Below are 17,344 nucleotides of genomic sequence, written 5' to 3' on the forward strand. Positions count from 1 at the left end.
GCGGCTGAGGTTGGATCCCTGTGAGCAGACCTGATGTTACACTTCAATTAAAACACACACACACACACACACACACACACACACACACACACACACACACACACACACGAAGCTGCTGATTCTCTGTGGAGAACGGACTTTGTGATGCCAGGGGGTGCTCCTCCCTCCACTGCCCTTTCCCCTCCTCCCGCCCCCAGCTACCCAGGGGCTAGGTCACTCTGGACCTTGCTACTTCCTGTTACTGGCTGCCGCAGTTCAGAGGCTATGGAGCTCTGGAAGCAGCTGAGGCAGGCTGGACTGGTGCCCCCGGGGCTGGGCCCACCCCCGCGCGCCCTGAGGGGAGTCCCCCCAGTGGAGAAGGTGGGTCAGACCCTCGCGTCCCCAGGGGCTGGCGCTGGAGGTGCCAGGGAGAGTCTGCTGTGGATCTGGGAGGAGCTGGTGAGTGAGGGGTTCGGAGGAATCAGAGATGGGGGAATGGGGAGTGGATAAATGAATGGGGATGGATGAAAATAAAAGGTGCCAGAGACTGAACGACAGAAAGTGAGAGAGAGGAATAGAGAAATAGAGGCAGAGACAGATACAGACAGGGTGAGATGGAGACAGACAGAGACACGGAACGACCCGAAGAGTGAGACAGTAATAGAGACAGAGACAGAGAGAGAGACAAGAGAAGGAAAGCAGAGACGGAGAGCCAAAGGCAGGCTCGTATTAAATCTAAGACAGAGATGGAGAAAGTCAAAGGCAGGGGCAGAGAAATAGAGACAGACAGAAAGACAGAGAGGGAGAAAGTCAAAGGCAGGGGCAGAGAAATAGAGGCAGACAGAGAGACAGAGAGGGAGAAAGTCAAAGGCAGGGGCAGAGAAATAGAGGCAGACAGAAAGACAGAGAGGGAGACAGCCAAGCAGAGACAGAGAGATGGAGACGGATAACAAGAGGGGGAGACCTAATAAGAGAGACGGAGACTAAGACTCAAGACACAGGGAGAACCAGAGAGGTGGAGAAAGCGGGGGACAGGGAAATGGAGAGACCAAGGCAGTGGGCGACAGGACAGAAGCAGGCTGACAGAGTCCAGGGACACAGTGAGGGGGCCACCCACATGCTGTAGGCCAGACTGTTAAAGAAAAAGTAATTGGAGCCTGGTAGAGTGCAGTCCATGGGGTCGCTAAGAGTCAGGCATGACTGAGCGACTTCACCTTCACTTTCCACTTTCATGCATTGGAGAAGGAAATGGCAACCCACTCCAGTATTCTTGTCTGGAGAATCCCGGGGACAGAGGAGCCTAGTGGGCTGCCATCTATGGGGTCGCACAGAGTTGGACATGACTGAACCGACTTAGCAGCAGCGGCAGCAGCAGCTAAAGATGGCAAGGCTGTAGGTATAAAGACCCGTTGTAATGGGATTTTGTAGTAGAGGAGAGAGATTGGGCTGAACCTTGAATATAGCACGGGCTATTGGGAATTGACAGCCAAGGAGCAGGGTCAGGGGATAGAACATCCTTAAGAGGCTGGGGTGTCCCTGGAGGTCTAGTAGTTAAGCCTCAGAGAGGTTCCAATGCAGGGGATTTGGGTTTGATCCCTGGTGGGTAGCTAAGACCCCACATGCCAAGTGGCACAGCCAAAAGGGGGAAAAAAAAGAAAAATTCCTAAGAGTCAACCTCAGGGGTAAGGAGGGAGTCTGGCTAAACTGATCTAGCAGGATTCTTGCTGAAGGCAGGCCAGGGTGATCAGCCATTACCTGGGGGATGGAGGAGTGGGGAGGACAAGGAATCTGATCAGATATGGAAGAGGGTGTTGTTAGTCTCTTAGTCGCATCCAACTCTTTACGACCCCATGAACTGTAGCCCGCCAGGCTCCTCTGTCTATTCAATTCTCCAGGCAAGAATACTGGAGTGGGTTACCTTTCCCTTCTCCAGGGAATCTTCCCGACCCAGAAATTGAACTGGGGTCTCCTGCATTGCAAGCAGATTCTTTACCGTCTGAGCCATGAGGGAAGCCCAAAACATACAAGGAGGGGGATTCTTGCGAAAACTGGATTTTACTGATACAAAGAAGAATTGATGGGCCCCGGAAAATGTTCAGGACCCTGACTAAAGTTTTGTTAGGCAAAGAATCTGTGTTGGAACTTGAGCTGGGAGCTGCTCCCACCCAGGTTTCCAGGCAGAGGCACACTAACCCTTTGCCGTCTGGAGTGGCACGCCCATGACTGCCCCTTCCCACCCCAGGGGAACCTCCGCCGAGTGGATGTCCAGCTGCTGGGCCAGCTGTGCAGCCTGGGACTGGAGATGGGGGCACTGCGGGAGGAACTGGTGGCCTTCCTGGAAGAGGAGGCAGAGGAGAACACCGAGGAAGAGGAGGAGGACAGAGAGCTGAAAGGGAAACTGGAGGGAGCCTACAGTCCAGTTCCCGGCCACCACCGCCCCCCTGACTTTGAGATGACTATCTGAGGCCCTGCCAGTGTGCTTCCAATGGACATGTGAATGATACACAAATTTATGTAAGAAGACAGGAAGGGAGGGATTTGCAGGTCTAACTGACCTGCAGATGTCCAATTTGGTACGGTCATGTGCTCCCTGAGCAAGTGCTTTCTCTGAAAGTGTCTGAGATGAGATTGAGGGGTGGGCCCCTGAATGGTGTGTGTGTTTCTAGATGCTGTGGGAGGTTTGCAGAGAAACTCTTGGTGTCTTTGCAAATATGATGGAGATGTGTACAGGTGGCTAGTAAGCACTTGGAGAGTGGCTAGCTCTAACTGAGGTCTGCTGTAAGTGTAACACACACGCTGAATTTCCAAGCTGGGTTTGATAAAAAGAATATTCAGTATTTCAATCATTGTAAAAGTTAATTCTATTTTGAAATGATAATATTTGGGGTATGTTGGGATAAATAAAAATATGACTAAAGCTAATTTCACCTGTTTATTTGTAAATTTCTTTTACCGTGGTAAGACACATAACATAAAAGTTACCCTTTTACCCATTTTTAAAGGGTCAGACACAACTTAGTGATTAAATCACCACCAAAGGGGAGGTCAGGGTGCCTTTCTCCTAGCTGTTGTTTTTGTGTTTGTATTTTTTTTTAATAATATTTATTTATTTATTTTTGGCTGTGCTGGGTCTTCCTTACGGCATGGGCTTCTCTCTAGTTGCAGCGAGCAGGGGGCTCCTCTCTAGTTGCGGTGTACAGGTTTCTCTCGTGTTGAAGGATGGACTCTCACGCGTGTGCTTCGGTAGTTTCAGCATGTGGGCTCAGTAGCTGGTGTTCCCAGGCTCTGGAGCACAGGCTGAACAGTTGTGGTGAACGGGCTGAGTGACTCTGCAGCATGTGGGATCCTCCCAGATGAGGGATCGAAGCCGTGTCTCCTGCTTTGGCAGGCAGATTCTTTACCACTGAGCCACCAGGGAAGCCCTGTGTGTGTATTTTTAAATTAAATGGATTCTTTTTGGCTGTGCTGGGTCTTTGTGGTTGCACGGGCTTTTCTCTAGTTGCGGAGAGCAGGGGCTACTCTCTAGCTGTGGTGCACGGACTTACTGCGGTGGCTGTTCTTGACGCAGAGCACCGGCTCTAGGGCACACAGGCTCTAGGGCACACAGGCTTCAGCAGTTGCGGCTCCCGGGCTCTCGAGCACAGGCTGAGAAGCTATGGCGCACGGGCTTAGTTGCTCCGAGGCACATGGGATCTTCCCAGACTAGGAATCCGAACCTGTGTCTCCAGCACTGGCAGGTGGATTCTTAACCGCTGAGCCACCAGGGAAGCCCCCATTTTAACCATATTTTAAAGTTTACCATTCAGTAGTGTGAAATACATTCACGTTGTGGTGTGAATGTGTTTTCATCTTGCAAAACTGAAAATGCACCTGTTTTACAACTCCTCATCTGCCCTCTCCCAGCCCCTGGCAACCACCCCTCTGCTTTGTGTCTCTATGAATTTGCCTACTCTACGAACCTCATGTAAATGGGATCGCACGGCATGTATCTTTTCCTGACTGGTTTGTTCATCCATGTTGCAACACGTATCAGAGTTTCCTTTCTCTTTGAGGCTGAATAATATTTCATTGTATGAACAACCACATTTTGTTTATTTGTCAATGGGCACTTGGGTCATTTCTACCTTGTGGCGATGGTGAACAGCATTGCTCTGAACAAGGGTGTACAAATATCTGTCCAAATCCCTGCTTTCTTTCTTTTTAAATATATATATATATTTGGCTGTTCCAATCTTAGCTGTGGCATGTGAGATTTAGTTCCCTGACCAGGCTCAAACCCAGGCTCCCTGCATTGCGAGCGCAGAACCTTAGTCGCTGGACTACAAGGGAAGTCTTTTCTTAAAAATTCTTTTGGGTATATACTCAGAAGTGGGATTGTTGGGCTGTGGGTGATTCTGTTTAGTTAATTGAGAAGTGCTGTGCTGTTGGTTATGCCATTTGCATCCACACGCCCATGACCACGATCCCCATCCCTACGACCAGTGCACAGGGGCTCCAACTTTCTACCTCCGTGCCAACACTTGTTTTTTTTTAATATTTAATTATTCTTTTATTATTTTATTGTCTTTATTTTTTGGCTGTTCCCCGAGGCTTGTGGTACCTTAGTTTCCAACCAGGGATAAAACTTATGCCCCCTGTGTTGGAAGTGCAGAGTCTTAACCACTGGGCCACCAGAGAAGTCCCTTGCTAACACTTGTTATTTTCTTTCTGTTTTTTTCACGATAGCCATCCTAGTGGGTGTGAGGTGGTATCTCATTGTGGGTTTACTTTGCCTTTCCCTAATGATTGGGCTTTCCTGGTGGCTCAGTCAGTAAAGAATCTGCCTGCAATGCGGGCGACCTAGGTTCTATCCCAGGAAAGGCCGCTGGAGGAGAGCATGGCAACCCACTCCAGGATTCTTGCCTGGAGGATCCCCATGGACAGAGGAGCCTGACGGGCTGCAGTCAGTCCCTAATGATTAATGATGTTGAGCATCTTTTCTTGTGCTAATTCACCCATTTCTTATTTACATTTAAAAATATGACTGCTAGAAAACTTGAAATTACATAAGTGGCTCCCACCGTATTTCTCTTGCGCCGCACTATTTCAGATGTTTGAAAATGGAATGTGGATGTGAGCAGATGAGCCGCGAGGGTTCATCCGTGTTCCCCGACGCGATGCAAATGCGTCACAGCGCCACCTGCAGGAGATGGGCAGGTATCTGCAGATAGCTGCCGAAGAGAAGTAGGGCTGCTTCTGTTAACTCCTGCCTAAGTCCACATTCTTAGAAGAGATGCCCAGGGAGACAGCTCTCCGATGGGGGCGATTTGGGAAGGAATGTTTACTATTCAAGAACAGCAAGGGGACTTCCCTGGTGGTCCAGTGGTTAAGAATCCGCCTTGCAACGCAGGGAACTCGAGTTCGATCCTTGGTCGGGGAACTAAGATCCCACGTGCCAAGGAGCACCTAAACCCACGCGCTACAGCTATGGAGCCTGCGTGCCACAACTAGAGAGTCTGTGCGCAGCAATGAAAGATCCTGAATGATGAATGGAGACCCGACACAACCATATAGAAACATCAGTATTTAAAACGAACAGCATGACCAGTAGCTCCTGATGTCGGGGTGGGAGTTGCTCTGGACCATGTCCTGGGTCATAGAGGTGACATCTATAGGGGAGTCACCTTCATCAAACACTCAGGGAGTTTGGGTGGGTGTGGGCAGCAGCCCCTCTTCTGGTGCTGTCCTCAGTGCCACACTTATTGAGCTACATCCAGCAGTGACAAAAGCGCCAGGTTTGCCCTTCCAAGTGCTCAGCCCAGCAAGGTGTGTTGAGGGGCACACCTTAACACATAGAAGCAGCCAAGACGAGCAGGGCTGGGATGAGGGGAGGCACAGACAGACGGGTCAGGGCCGGGTTGCGGGAGCACAGACTCTCACATCTGGCAGCATCTCACTTCTCTGGGAATAACCTCTCTCCCAACTAGAAAGACAGTAGCTCTCCTTGCTTTTTCACTTGATGCCAGGCCCTGTATGCCCGCTGTTGTACTGTACTACTGCACTTTTCAAGGCTCCATCCTGTAAGATTAAAAATGTTTTCTTCATTTTTTGTGTTTGTTTTCTATTTGTTAGTTGTGTGGAAAGTATTATAGACCTATTACAGTCCAGTGCTATTTAGCCAATTATGTTAGTTTGGTACCTGGGCTAAATTTGTTGGGATTATGAACAACTTAGATATATAAATATGCTCTTGGAATGGGACTTGTTTGCATGTAAGGAACTTACTGTACTGAAATTGATCAGTTATTTATTTATTATTATTTTTTGCTGCACTTCATGGCTTGCAGGATCTTAATTCCCTCAGCAGGGACTGAACCTGGGCCCTTGGCAGGGAAAATCCTAACCACTGGACTGTCAGGGAAGTCCCTGAATCAGAAATTTAAAAACTTCCAACAAACAAAAGTCTACGCTTAGAGAAGAGATAATACCTATTCTTCTGAAACTATTCCCAAAAATTGCAGCGGGAGGAATGCTTCTGAACACATTCCGTGAGGCCAGCAACCAGATACTGATACCACAACCAGAAAGAGACATCACACACAAAACAGATAGTTACAGGTCAATATCACTGATGCACACAGATGCAAAAATCTGCAACAAAATAGTAGCAAACAGAACCCAATGATACATTCAAAATATCTTACATCATGGTCACGTGAGATTTATCCCAGAGATGCAACAATTTTTCAATATCTGCAAATCAGTCAATAAGAATAAAAGCCAAAAAAAAAAAAAAAGAGACAAAAAAAAAAAAGAATAAAAGCCATATGATCATCTCAAGAGATGCAGAAAAAGCTTTTGATAAAAATTTTCAACATAATGAAGGTTGTATTTAACTTCTCTGGTGGTACAGTGGATAACAATCTGTCTGCTGATGCAGGGGACACAGGTTCAGGGAGATTCCACATGTCTCAGGCAACTAAAGCACGGAAGGCATTAAGGCCACCAATTTGGGACATAACATTGTTTTCCTTCTCCTTTGGTTCCTATCCAGAGCAATTTCCTTCTGATAATTTGACTTCTGTGAAGGCTGTCTGGCTGTGGTCAGTGAGTGCAGTCTGAGAGCCTGAACTTGTGTTCAGAGGGAGCTGAGGGTCACAGAACAGGATAGGCCAGCAGGAGGTCACGTGTGTGCATCTCCTGGGGGCTGTGAAGGATGTGGCTCATGCAGGCTAGCTCAGCTGCCCTTGAAATCACCTGTTTTCTTTGGGTTATAATATTGCTTTATTTTGAGATGCTGCAGGGTTTCTGCAGCATTGGGCTTTGTTTGAAAATTCAAAGAGTCCTCCAATGACAAGCTTGACTGTGCTAAAAAATAATCAATGAAAACCCAAGTGCTTGAGATATTCTGAAAGCAAGTCACAGATGTCCCTGGCTTGTATCATGCTCTAGCCCAGGGGTCCCCAAGCTCTGGCTCATGTAGACTGATATCTCCTACAGATCAGCAGCAGCATTAGATTAGAAATAAAGTGCGCAATAAATGTAATGTGTTTGAATCATCCAGAAACCATCCCCCCAAACTCTGACCCATGGAAAAATTGTTGTTGTTCAGTTGCTCAGTGGTGTGCGACTCTGCTACCCCATGAACTGCAGCACGCGAGGTTCCCCTGTTTAAAAACAGAAAAACCAGGAGCTGTTTTCCTATTGCTCTAGAGGCATGGCCTTGCTCCTAGGACTCTGTACTTCTTCTTTCTTATTAGGTCCTACCAGAGGCTCCATAAAGCATCTTTCAAGGAGGTACAGATATAATAATGTACCCTCCTTCTGGGTGGTCCAGCATGCCTGGAGTATTGGAGACCTGAGAGATCAGAGACATGGATAGTGCCTGAGGCCATGAAACTCTCATGCTTCATTGTCTTCTTATTTGCTTGTTTTAAATTTTTATTTATTTGGCTGCCTTGGGTCTTAGTGGCGGGATTTGGGATCTAGTTCCCTGATGCAGGATCGAACCTGGGCCACCTGCTTTGGGAGCTCAGAATCTTAACCACTGGCCGACCAGGGAAGTCCCAGTTTGTTTGTTTGTTTAATTTTTATTTTAAAATTTATTCTTGCTCTGCTGGGTCTTTGTTGCTGTGCACGGGCTTTCTAATTGCAGCACGTGGGGGCTTCTCTTCACTCCTGCTTCTCACTGTTGGGGAGCACGAGCTCTAGAGGATGAGTTTCAGTAGTTGTGGCACATGGGCTTAGTTGTTCCTGGGCATGTGGGATCTTCTCAGACCAGGGATTGAACCCGTGTTTCCATGCGTTTAAAGATTCCTAACCACTGGACAACCAGGGAAGCCCTCCACTCACATTTCTGACCCAGTTGCTACAAATTCAGAATCTCATGACTTCCTCAGATTGGGTATATTGCTAGAATAACTCATGAACTCAGGAAAATACTCTGCTTATGATTAGTATTATAGCAAGAGCCACAATTTGGAAGCGGCAAAAGGGAGAGTTCTAGGTCAAAGACAGGGTAGGTTCCACATGCAAGCTCCCCCATGTCCTCTCCCCATAGAGTCAGGCAAGACATATCACCCTCAACCATGCTGAAGCAAGCGCGTCGGATCATTGGTGTTCAGACTGTTCATTCGAGTTTTATCACATCAGCAGGCGTGACTGAATCACGGGCCATGATATTGAACTCAATGTCTACCCTTACTTCCATCCCTAGATGACAGGCTGGCCAAAGCTTCATCTCCTAATTGCAAGGTTGGTCGTTGGGATGACTGGGCCCCCAAGCTGGGCCAAAGTGTTGGCATGAACTCTGAAGGGGTCCAGGAACTCCTGAATACCAAAGACAGTCCTATAACTTGGGAAATTACAGGACCAGGGGCAAAGACCTGACAAGTTATTTTATTATACTGCACTGTTACTTGTAGTCCCCATGTTGACCTTCATTCCTGCTCAGTCACTCAGTCCTGTTCAACTCTTTGAGACCCCATGGACTGTAGCCCACCAGGCTCCTCTGTCCATGGAATTTCCCAGGCCAGAATACTGGAGTGGGTTGTCATTTCCTTCCCCATGGGTTCTTCTCGATGCAGGGATCAAACCCGTGTCTCCTACATTTCCTGCATTGGAAGGCAAATTCTTTACCCCTGAGCCACCTGGGAAGTCCCCTGCCATGCTGACACACTCCCTGTGTTCAGATTTGTAGTCCATTATCACATGACTCCTTAGATCCTAGCTCAGAAGTAGGCTGCTTTTGTTCCTGGTTGTACATATTAGCCACATTCTGCATATTGAAAAGCAGAGACATTACTTTGCCAACAAAGGTCTGTCTAGTCAAGGCTATGGTTTTTCCTGTGGTCATGTATGGATGTGAGAGTTGGACTGTGAAAAAGGCTGAGCACTGAAGAATTGATGCTTTTGAACTGTGGTGTTGGAGAAGACTCTTCAGAGTCCCTTGGACTGCAAAGAGATCCAACCAGTCCATTCTGAAGGAGATCAGCCCTGGGATTTCTTTGGAGGGAATGATGCTGAAGCTGAAACTCCAGTGCTTTGGCCACCTCATGCGAAGAGTTGACTCATTGGAAAAGACTCTGATGCTGGGAGGGATTGGGGGCAGGAGGAGACAGGGATGACAGAGGATGAGGTGGCTGGATGGCATCATTGACTCGATGGACGCGAGTCTGAGTGAACTCTGGGAGTTGGTGATAGACAGGGAGGCCTGGCGTGCTGCGATTCATGGGGTCTCAAAGAGTCGGACATGACTGAGCGACTGAACTGAACTGATGGTCCTTTGAAATTTATTCCCTTTTCTCCCTTTTGCCACACTAATAATTTCTATTTGGGGATTTTGAGATCCAGGGAGGATCTCAAAGGAGGATCTCAAAGGAGGCTGGGGACAGTCTTGTGAGGAAGCTGTTGTCTTTTTTTTTTTTTTTAATACATTTATTTTTCTGTATGTTTTGCTGAGTTGTGCAGTTTGCAGGAACTTAGTTCTGCAACCAGGGATTGAACCTGGTCCTCAGCAGTGTAAGTGCTGTGTCCTGACCACTGGAACCCTAGAAATTCCTGAAACTGAGTAGAACTGAGGCAAGAGATAGATGCCCTCTCTTCCTCCACCCCAACCCCAGGGTAAAGTGACTGGAGATTTATTCCCTTTGAACCAAAGCTCCAAGACGAGAATAGCAGGACAATTAAGGGAGGAGGCTGGGCCCTTCGCAGACCATATATTTCTCATTCTCAAAGTTGGGAGACCTCCCTGACCTCACACGTACAAAAAGCCTCCTTGGAGTCAAACGGGAGTATTGTTAACTAAGGCCAGGTTACCCACAGGTCTCTTCAGTAGAACCCATCAGGGCTAAGAGATGCGTGTACACATATGGGAGGATCCTGAGATATAGCAAATATGTACTGTGAACCAGGCAAGTCAAAATGGTTGGCCAAAGAAAACTCAGAAGAAATGCCCCATGAAAGTAATTCAAACTGCCATGAGGGTACAACCCTCACACACCACACAATTGCACTCATCTTCCCTGTGGCTCAGATGGTAAAGCGTCTTCCTGCAATGCGGGAGACCCAGGTTTGGTCCCTGGGTCATGAAGGTCCCCTGGAGAAGGAAATGGCAACCCACTCCAGTACTCTTGCCTAAAAAACTCCATGGACTGTCGCCTGAGGAGCCTGGTAGGCAACAGTCAATGGAGTCGCAAAGAGTCGGACATGACTGAGCGACTTCACTTCACGCTAGCAAAGTAATGCTCAAAATTCTCCAAGCCAGGCTTCAGCAGTACATGAACCGTGCACTTTCTGATGTACAAGCTGGATTTTAAAAAGGCAGAGGAACCAGAGATCAAATTGCCAACATCCGTTGGATCATTGAAAAAAACTAGAGAGTTTCAGAAAAACATCTACTTCTGTTTTGCCAAAAGCCTTTGACTGTGTGGATCACAACAAACTATGGAAAATTCTTCAAGAGATAGGGATACCAGACCACCTGATCTGCCTCTTGAAAAATCTATATGCAGGTCAGGAAGCAACAGTTAGAACTGGATATGGAACAACAGACTGGTTCCAAATAGGGAAAGGAGTATGTCGTGGCTGTATATTGTTATCCTGCTTATTTAACTCAGATGAAGAGTACATCATGAGAAATGCTGGGCTAAATGAAACACAAGCTATAACCAAGATTGCTAGGAGAAATATCAATAACCTCAGATATGCAGATGGTACCACCTTTATGGCAAAAAGCAAAGAAGAACCAAAGAGCCTCTTGAAAGTGAAAGATAAGAATGAGAAAGTTGGCTTAAAATGCAAGATTCAGAAAACTAAGATCATGGCATCTGGTCCCATCACTTCATGGCAAATAAATGGGGAAACAGTGGAAACAGTGACAGACTTTATTTTTGAGGGCTCCAAAATCACTGCAAATTGTGACTGCAGCCATGAGATTAAAGGGAGTGTGCTCCTTGGAAGAAAAGCTATGGCCAACCTAGAGAGCATATTAAAAAGAAGAGACATTACTTTGCCAACAAAGGTCCATCTAGTCAAGGCTACGGTTTTTCCAGTAGTCATGTGTGGATGTGAGAGTTGGACTATAAAGAAAGCTGAGTGCTGAAGAATTGATGCTTTTGAACTGTGGTGTTGGAGAAGACTCTTGAGAGTCCCTTGGACTGCAAGGAGATCCAACCAGTCCATCCTAAAGGAAATGAATCCTGAATATTATTGGAAGGGCTGATGCTGAAGCTGAAACTTCAATACTTTGGCCACCTGAGGCGAATAACTGACTGATTGGAAAAGACCCTAATGCTGGGAAAGATTGAAGGCGGAAGGAGAAGGGGATGACAGAGGATGAGATGGTTGGATGGCTTCACGGACTCGATGGACGTGAGTCTGAGTGAACTCTGGGAGTTGGTGATGGACAGGGAGGCTTGGAGTGCTGCGGTCCATGGGGTCCCAAAGAGTCGGACACAACTGAGCAACTGAACTGAACTGAAGTGAGGTTGCAACACAGGGACTCTCCTTCTGAGTCTGCCCATGTGTCCATCCACAAGTACTATGCTTTTTCCTCTTAATAAATACTCTACCTGCTTTACTACTTTCTGTCTTGGTGGAAATTCTCTTCTGCAGACCTGAAGGGCTAGGGCTCTTGTCACTGACCACAGGTCTAGTGGCTAGGATCTAGTGCTTTCACTGCTGTGACTTGTCCTCAGTCTCTGGGATCTCAGTCTGTTGAAGCTCCACTTCAAGCCATTGGAGGCTAAGGCCACCCGAGATCAGAGCAAAGGAGGAATCAAAGACAGCCTCATATATTAAACTCTTAGATTCTTTGATTTTAAAAGTAAGAGTCAATAGAGGAGGCACAGGCAGTGAGCCTTGTCCCAGCAAACAAGGCTACCAAGGTGGTCTTGCAAATTAAGGAGGAGGGCAAATCCATTTCTTTAAAAAAAGTTCTCAAGGGGGAATATATAAAATACCTAAGTTTGAAATGAAATTAAAAGACGCTTGCTCTTTGGAAGAAAGGCTATGACCTTAGACAGTGTATTAAAAAGCAGAGACATCACTTTGTTGACAAAGGTCTATATAGTCAAACCTATGCTTTTTCCAATAGTTATGTACAGATGTGAGAGTTGGACCATAAAGAAGGTTGATTGCCAAAGAATTGATGCTTTTGAACTGTGGTGTTGGAGAAGACGCTTGAGAATCTCTTGGACAGCAAGGAGATCAAACCAGTCAATCCTAAAGAAAATCAATCCTGAATATTCATTGGAAGGACTGATGCTGAAGCTAAAGGTCCAATACTTTGGCCACCTGATTCGAAGAACTGACTCATTGGAAAAGACCCTGATGCTGGGAAAGACTGAAGGCAGGAGGAGGAGGGGATGACAGAGGATGAGATGGTTGGATGGCATCACTGATTCAATGGACATAAGTTTGAGCCAACTTCGGGAGATAAGTGAAGGACAGAGAAGCCTGGTGTACTGCAGTTCATGAGGTCAGAAAGAGTTGGACACAACCAAACAACAAAAGCCAGACTATTTCCAAACTCTTGGTTCTTTACCTTGGATTGTCCCGAGAGAGTATTTCAAGGTAAGTTTGCAAGGATTCATCTTTTGCAAACATATCCAAATACATTCCCCATTAGCAGTCCTGTTTTGGCGATGAATAGCAAGCAATTTTCTTGGATTAGAGGTCATATTTCCACTTGAATGCAGTTTCTTCTCTTCTGGCAACAAAACCATTTGCAGAGATTTGGAAATCATGAGCGTCCTAGGAGAGAGAAGGTGTATTTTGCCAAAAGTTTTACTTTTGTTTTAGTCTTGAAGGATTTTTTTAACAAGAGAAATCATTCATTACACACACACACACTAAACAATTTCAATATTTAATAGTGGGTTATGTGACAATTTCAATATACGGTCATTAAACAAACAAACAAAAAAATAGAAATAATAGAGAGATGTAACCACAAGAGAGAGAGATTTACACCACCAAATTGGGCCAAAACCTATATCTAGACTTGAACAGCATTGGGAAGCCCCAAATAACAGCAATTTGGGAAAAAGTTTCCAGTTGGGAAAAAGTTCCCAGGTGGTGCATCCAACCCACAGGTGAGACTTCATATTGCAGCTTTGGGGGCTCCCGCTTATAATCCCAGGCCACTAACTGATGTGCAAAAGTGCAGCTCTGGTTTTTCTTTACCTTATAATGCTGTTTGTTTCACCTTGTAAGTCACAAGATTCCCTAGACCCCGGGGGACTGGCCAGGTCTCCAGGGGCTTAAGAAATTCCCAAGACTCACTCCCTTTCTTATCTAACTTATTGGTAACAATTGGTATGCTTGTGGGCAGGCATGTAGTTCAGGCAGGGTTCAGGCAAAGGCCAGAAGTTGGTCAGAGGCTTGCTCCCCTACTTCTGAAACCTGAATAAGACTACCTCCATTTAAATTTTCCTAACAAGGTGATTCTTGTTCATTTGAAAACAGCCTTTCAGAATGGCTGGTCGATTACAGTCCCCTTTCAAGACCTGGTGTGCATTGTTGATGATGATGGGGTTGGGTTTGTGCAGGGGTCATAGCTGAGCTGAGCCAGCAGGGGGGACCTGGACCATGTCCTGGGACACATCTCCAGGGATGTGGCCTGTCCACTTGGAGAAAGAGTCCAGATCCACAGGCGTGATTACCTGGGCTGTGGATCACTCGATCTTGGACTGGGAAATGGTGCTGGGCTTGCTGATGAAGTCCTTGTCACACAGGTCAGTACTGCTCCAGATGGTGGCGAGGAGGTCAAGGATGAGCTAGAGGGCGCACCAGGGTGCAGCACCACCTGCTGTTAGTACAGAGGCAGGCACTTGTCCTTGCCCACCTCCATGCACAGGGCATACATCACCTCCATGGCCTGGCTCCACTTGGTGAGGTAGTCGTGGTAGCTGCCGAGGTTGAAGCTGGCAATGGTGATGTGGCAGGTGACCATGGAGTACGTGGAGGCCCAACTGTCCTGCACCACCGGCAGGGAGGAGGTGCAACAGGTAGACAGAAAACTTGAGTGTGGAGGGGTATTTGCGGCAGAGGATGCTGACCGGCTTGCCGTGCTTGGCTATCACCTCCAGGCTGAAGGCCTGCATGGCCACATCCAGCACCTCATCAGTCATGCCCACCTCGTCCAACTGCAGCTTCTCCTGGCTGGACTTATGCTGAGGTCCTTTAATGGACCGGAACCTGGTGGTCCGGAGTCGATGATAAGAAAGAGAGAGAGAAAGAGACTGAGATTCCTTGGTTTATGCAGAAAACCAATAAAGGTCTTGACACAGAGCTTGCACTGCTACACGTATGCCGCGGCCAGCACAAGCAAGAGTCGCACCTGCACAGGGAGAGAACGGAGCGTCCCCGCCAAGAAAATAAAAGAGAGACAAAAGATGGGGTTGAGAGGATCAGACCAAAATGGCTGATACCTTGCTTTATTGTGCTGCAGTATATATAGGATAAAGTACGTGACTTAAGGCACTTACAAGATTGTTTTTAATCTCAGGATACAATCACCAGACCCTTACCATTGTATACAGAACACAATCAGATAATCTATCTTCTATGAAGTATACACAATAAGATAATCTATCTTCTATGAAATGTTGCCGAAACCAAACATCTTGGAGCCTTAAGGGCTATTAAAAATTCTTGAGGGTGGCGGGACAGGGAGCTTAGGAACATGTCCTGGCTCTGCATACCTGCTGAGCAGCTCCCAAGACTTAACCCTTCACGGGTCGTCCCCCGCACACGTAGGCACCAGGAGCCCTCTCAAGGGGGTGAAGGCACAGTGTGCCTTCTCGAGAAGGTCTTATAAGCCCAGGCAAGGAAGTGAGCTCAGCGGGCTTCTGCACTCCAAAGAATTAGCCTGAGAGAGAGAGAGAGAAAGAGAGAGAGAGAGGAAGAGAGAGAGAGAGAGAAAGACACAGGGACCCAAGCTCTGATGGAGCAAAGTTGTTTTATTCAACATAGTGTGGGTATATATACAGTTTTCAGTTCAGTTCAGTTCAGTTCAGTTCAGTCGCTCAGTAGTGTCCGACTCTTTGCGAACCCATGAATCGAAGCACGCCAGGCCTCCCTGTCCATCACTAACTCCCGGAGTTCACTCAGATTCACGTCCATCGAGTTGGTGATGCCATCCAGCCATCTCATCCTCTGTCTTCCCCTTCTCCTCCTGCCCCCAATCCCTCCCAGCATCAAGGTAGCTATTTTCATCAAAGATAAAAATCAAAAGTCCAGACTTACAAATTATCATAAGGCAATCCATATCAAAGACAGAGGGTTGTAAATAATCACTTTTACCGTATGGTTCATAGAAAGGAAGAGGGTCGTAAATAGTTACTTATCACCATATGGAAAAACTAACGAAGGAAATGCATGCATTCCTCAGCCCCGGGAGCGGTTTGCCAACTCCTCTTAATTCCTGAATATTCAGGAATTAATAAGGGGCAGAGGATTCAAGACAGATCCAAAACAGCACACAGGAAGCCTCCTGTTAAATGCTTCCTGACAGACTTGGACCAGGCCTGGTGCATGGCCAGCACATGTGGGATGATGTGGGTCTCCTGGCAGCACTGCATCTTGGGGTGGGCATCCAGCATGGCACACAACAGCATGGTGTCCCTCCAGGGCAGGAATCCCAAGAAGATGAGTGACAGGCCTTCCCATGGAGGTACTCCAGGTGGTCCATGCCCACTCTCACCAGGTCCTCCAGGGCAGGCATTATAAATTGGCCAGGTGAGGGGATTTCATCTACTAAGTTCAATAGTGACCTGAGCATGACTGTAGTCTTTCTTTTAGATAAATTTCCTCAGGGCCAAACAATTAGACCCTTGGAGTGGAGAAATTTACCACAGTAACCCAAACGTATTAGATGCAAGTAATTGGCCAGAAACTCAACAATTGGGATTGATTTCTAAAAGTAGCATAAGAGCATGCATATGATAGAAAAGCATTTGATCCAAATATAAAAGTCCAAGAAGTTAAGGAAACATTATAAATGATAAGCCAGTAAATTTTCAGATAGAAACCACAAAAATTATAACCATATTCACTCAGTCCTGTGAATAAAAACAGTGCATTCGGTCCTTTTGTTAACTTTCTATGAAGCCATCAGGTTTTTCATTAGAATTTTTCAGTTTCTTACTCAGTTCAGCATTATGGTCTGAAAGTCAGAAGCCTGTATTTATCCAAAAGCTCTTTTTATATACCTTCTTGAAGAGGAAGCATTTTTGCAAAGGCATTGTAGTGAAACTGTGTCTATAATGACAAAAGAAAAGGCATGTTTAAAATCTGATTACAGTGCAATTGACAAAGTAGCTTGGTTGCTGCTGTGACATACAACACCTTCAGATAATAACTAGAATTATGACTGATAACACTTTACTAGGGTAGACTAGATTTTTAGGAACTCCATTCAATCACTAAAATATCTATATTATTCCTAGTAACAATTATCATACTATCTAACCTAAGAAGATTTATTACTGTCAGGAAGCATTTAACAGGAGGCTTCCTGTGTGCTGTTTTGGATCTGTCATGAATCCTCTGTCCCTTATTAATTCCTGAATATTCAGGAATTAAGTGGAGCAGCAAACTACTCTGGGCGGGGTGGGGGTGGGGCTTAGGAATGCATGCATTTCCTTCGTTTGTTTTTCCATGCCATGAAAAGTAACTATTTATGACCCTCTTCCTTTTTATGAACCATGCGGTAAAAGTGATTATTTACAACCCTCTCTCTTTCATATGGATGACCTCATGTTTCCTTGATAACTTGTAAGTTTTGATTTTATCTCTGCTGAAAATAGCTATCTTGTAAGACAGTATAAATACCCACACAATGTTGAATAAAACAACTTTGCTCCATTAGAGCTTTGATCCT

The 17,344-nt window shown here is 46.3% G+C and overlaps 1 protein-coding gene and 1 pseudogene across 1 annotated transcript; one reads left to right on the forward strand and one right to left on the reverse strand.

The window, feature by feature from the left end:
- The first annotated feature begins 237 nt into the window (after window positions 1-237).
- On the forward strand, window positions 238-2,901 carry ERICH4 (glutamate rich 4). The gene is made up of 2 exons (XM_012190433.4): window positions 238-438; window positions 2,222-2,901. Exons 1-2 carry the CDS (start codon window positions 265-267, stop codon window positions 2,441-2,443), a joined length of 396 nt encoding a protein of 131 aa, XP_012045823.2. The 5' UTR covers window positions 238-264; the 3' UTR covers window positions 2,444-2,901.
- A 6,971-nt stretch (window positions 2,902-9,872) lies between these two features.
- Window positions 9,873-14,657, reverse strand: LOC105602072 (protein-tyrosine sulfotransferase 2-like; annotated as a pseudogene).
- Between the last annotated feature and the right edge of the window lie 2,687 nt (window positions 14,658-17,344).

Source organism: Ovis aries, chromosome 14 (genome assembly GCF_016772045.2).
Source record: "Ovis aries strain OAR_USU_Benz2616 breed Rambouillet chromosome 14, ARS-UI_Ramb_v3.0, whole genome shotgun sequence".
In the NCBI taxonomy this organism is placed as follows: domain Eukaryota; kingdom Metazoa; phylum Chordata; class Mammalia; order Artiodactyla; family Bovidae; genus Ovis; species Ovis aries.

Coding starts and splice junctions, on each gene's coding strand:
- ERICH4 (XM_012190433.4), top strand. CDS start 265: ATGGAGCTCTGGAAGCAGCTGAGGCAGGCTGGACTGGTGCCCCCGGGG. Junction 439..2,221: donor TGTGGATCTGGGAGGAGCTG/GTGAGTGAGGGG, acceptor TTCCCACCCCAG/GGGAACCTCCGCCGAGTGGA.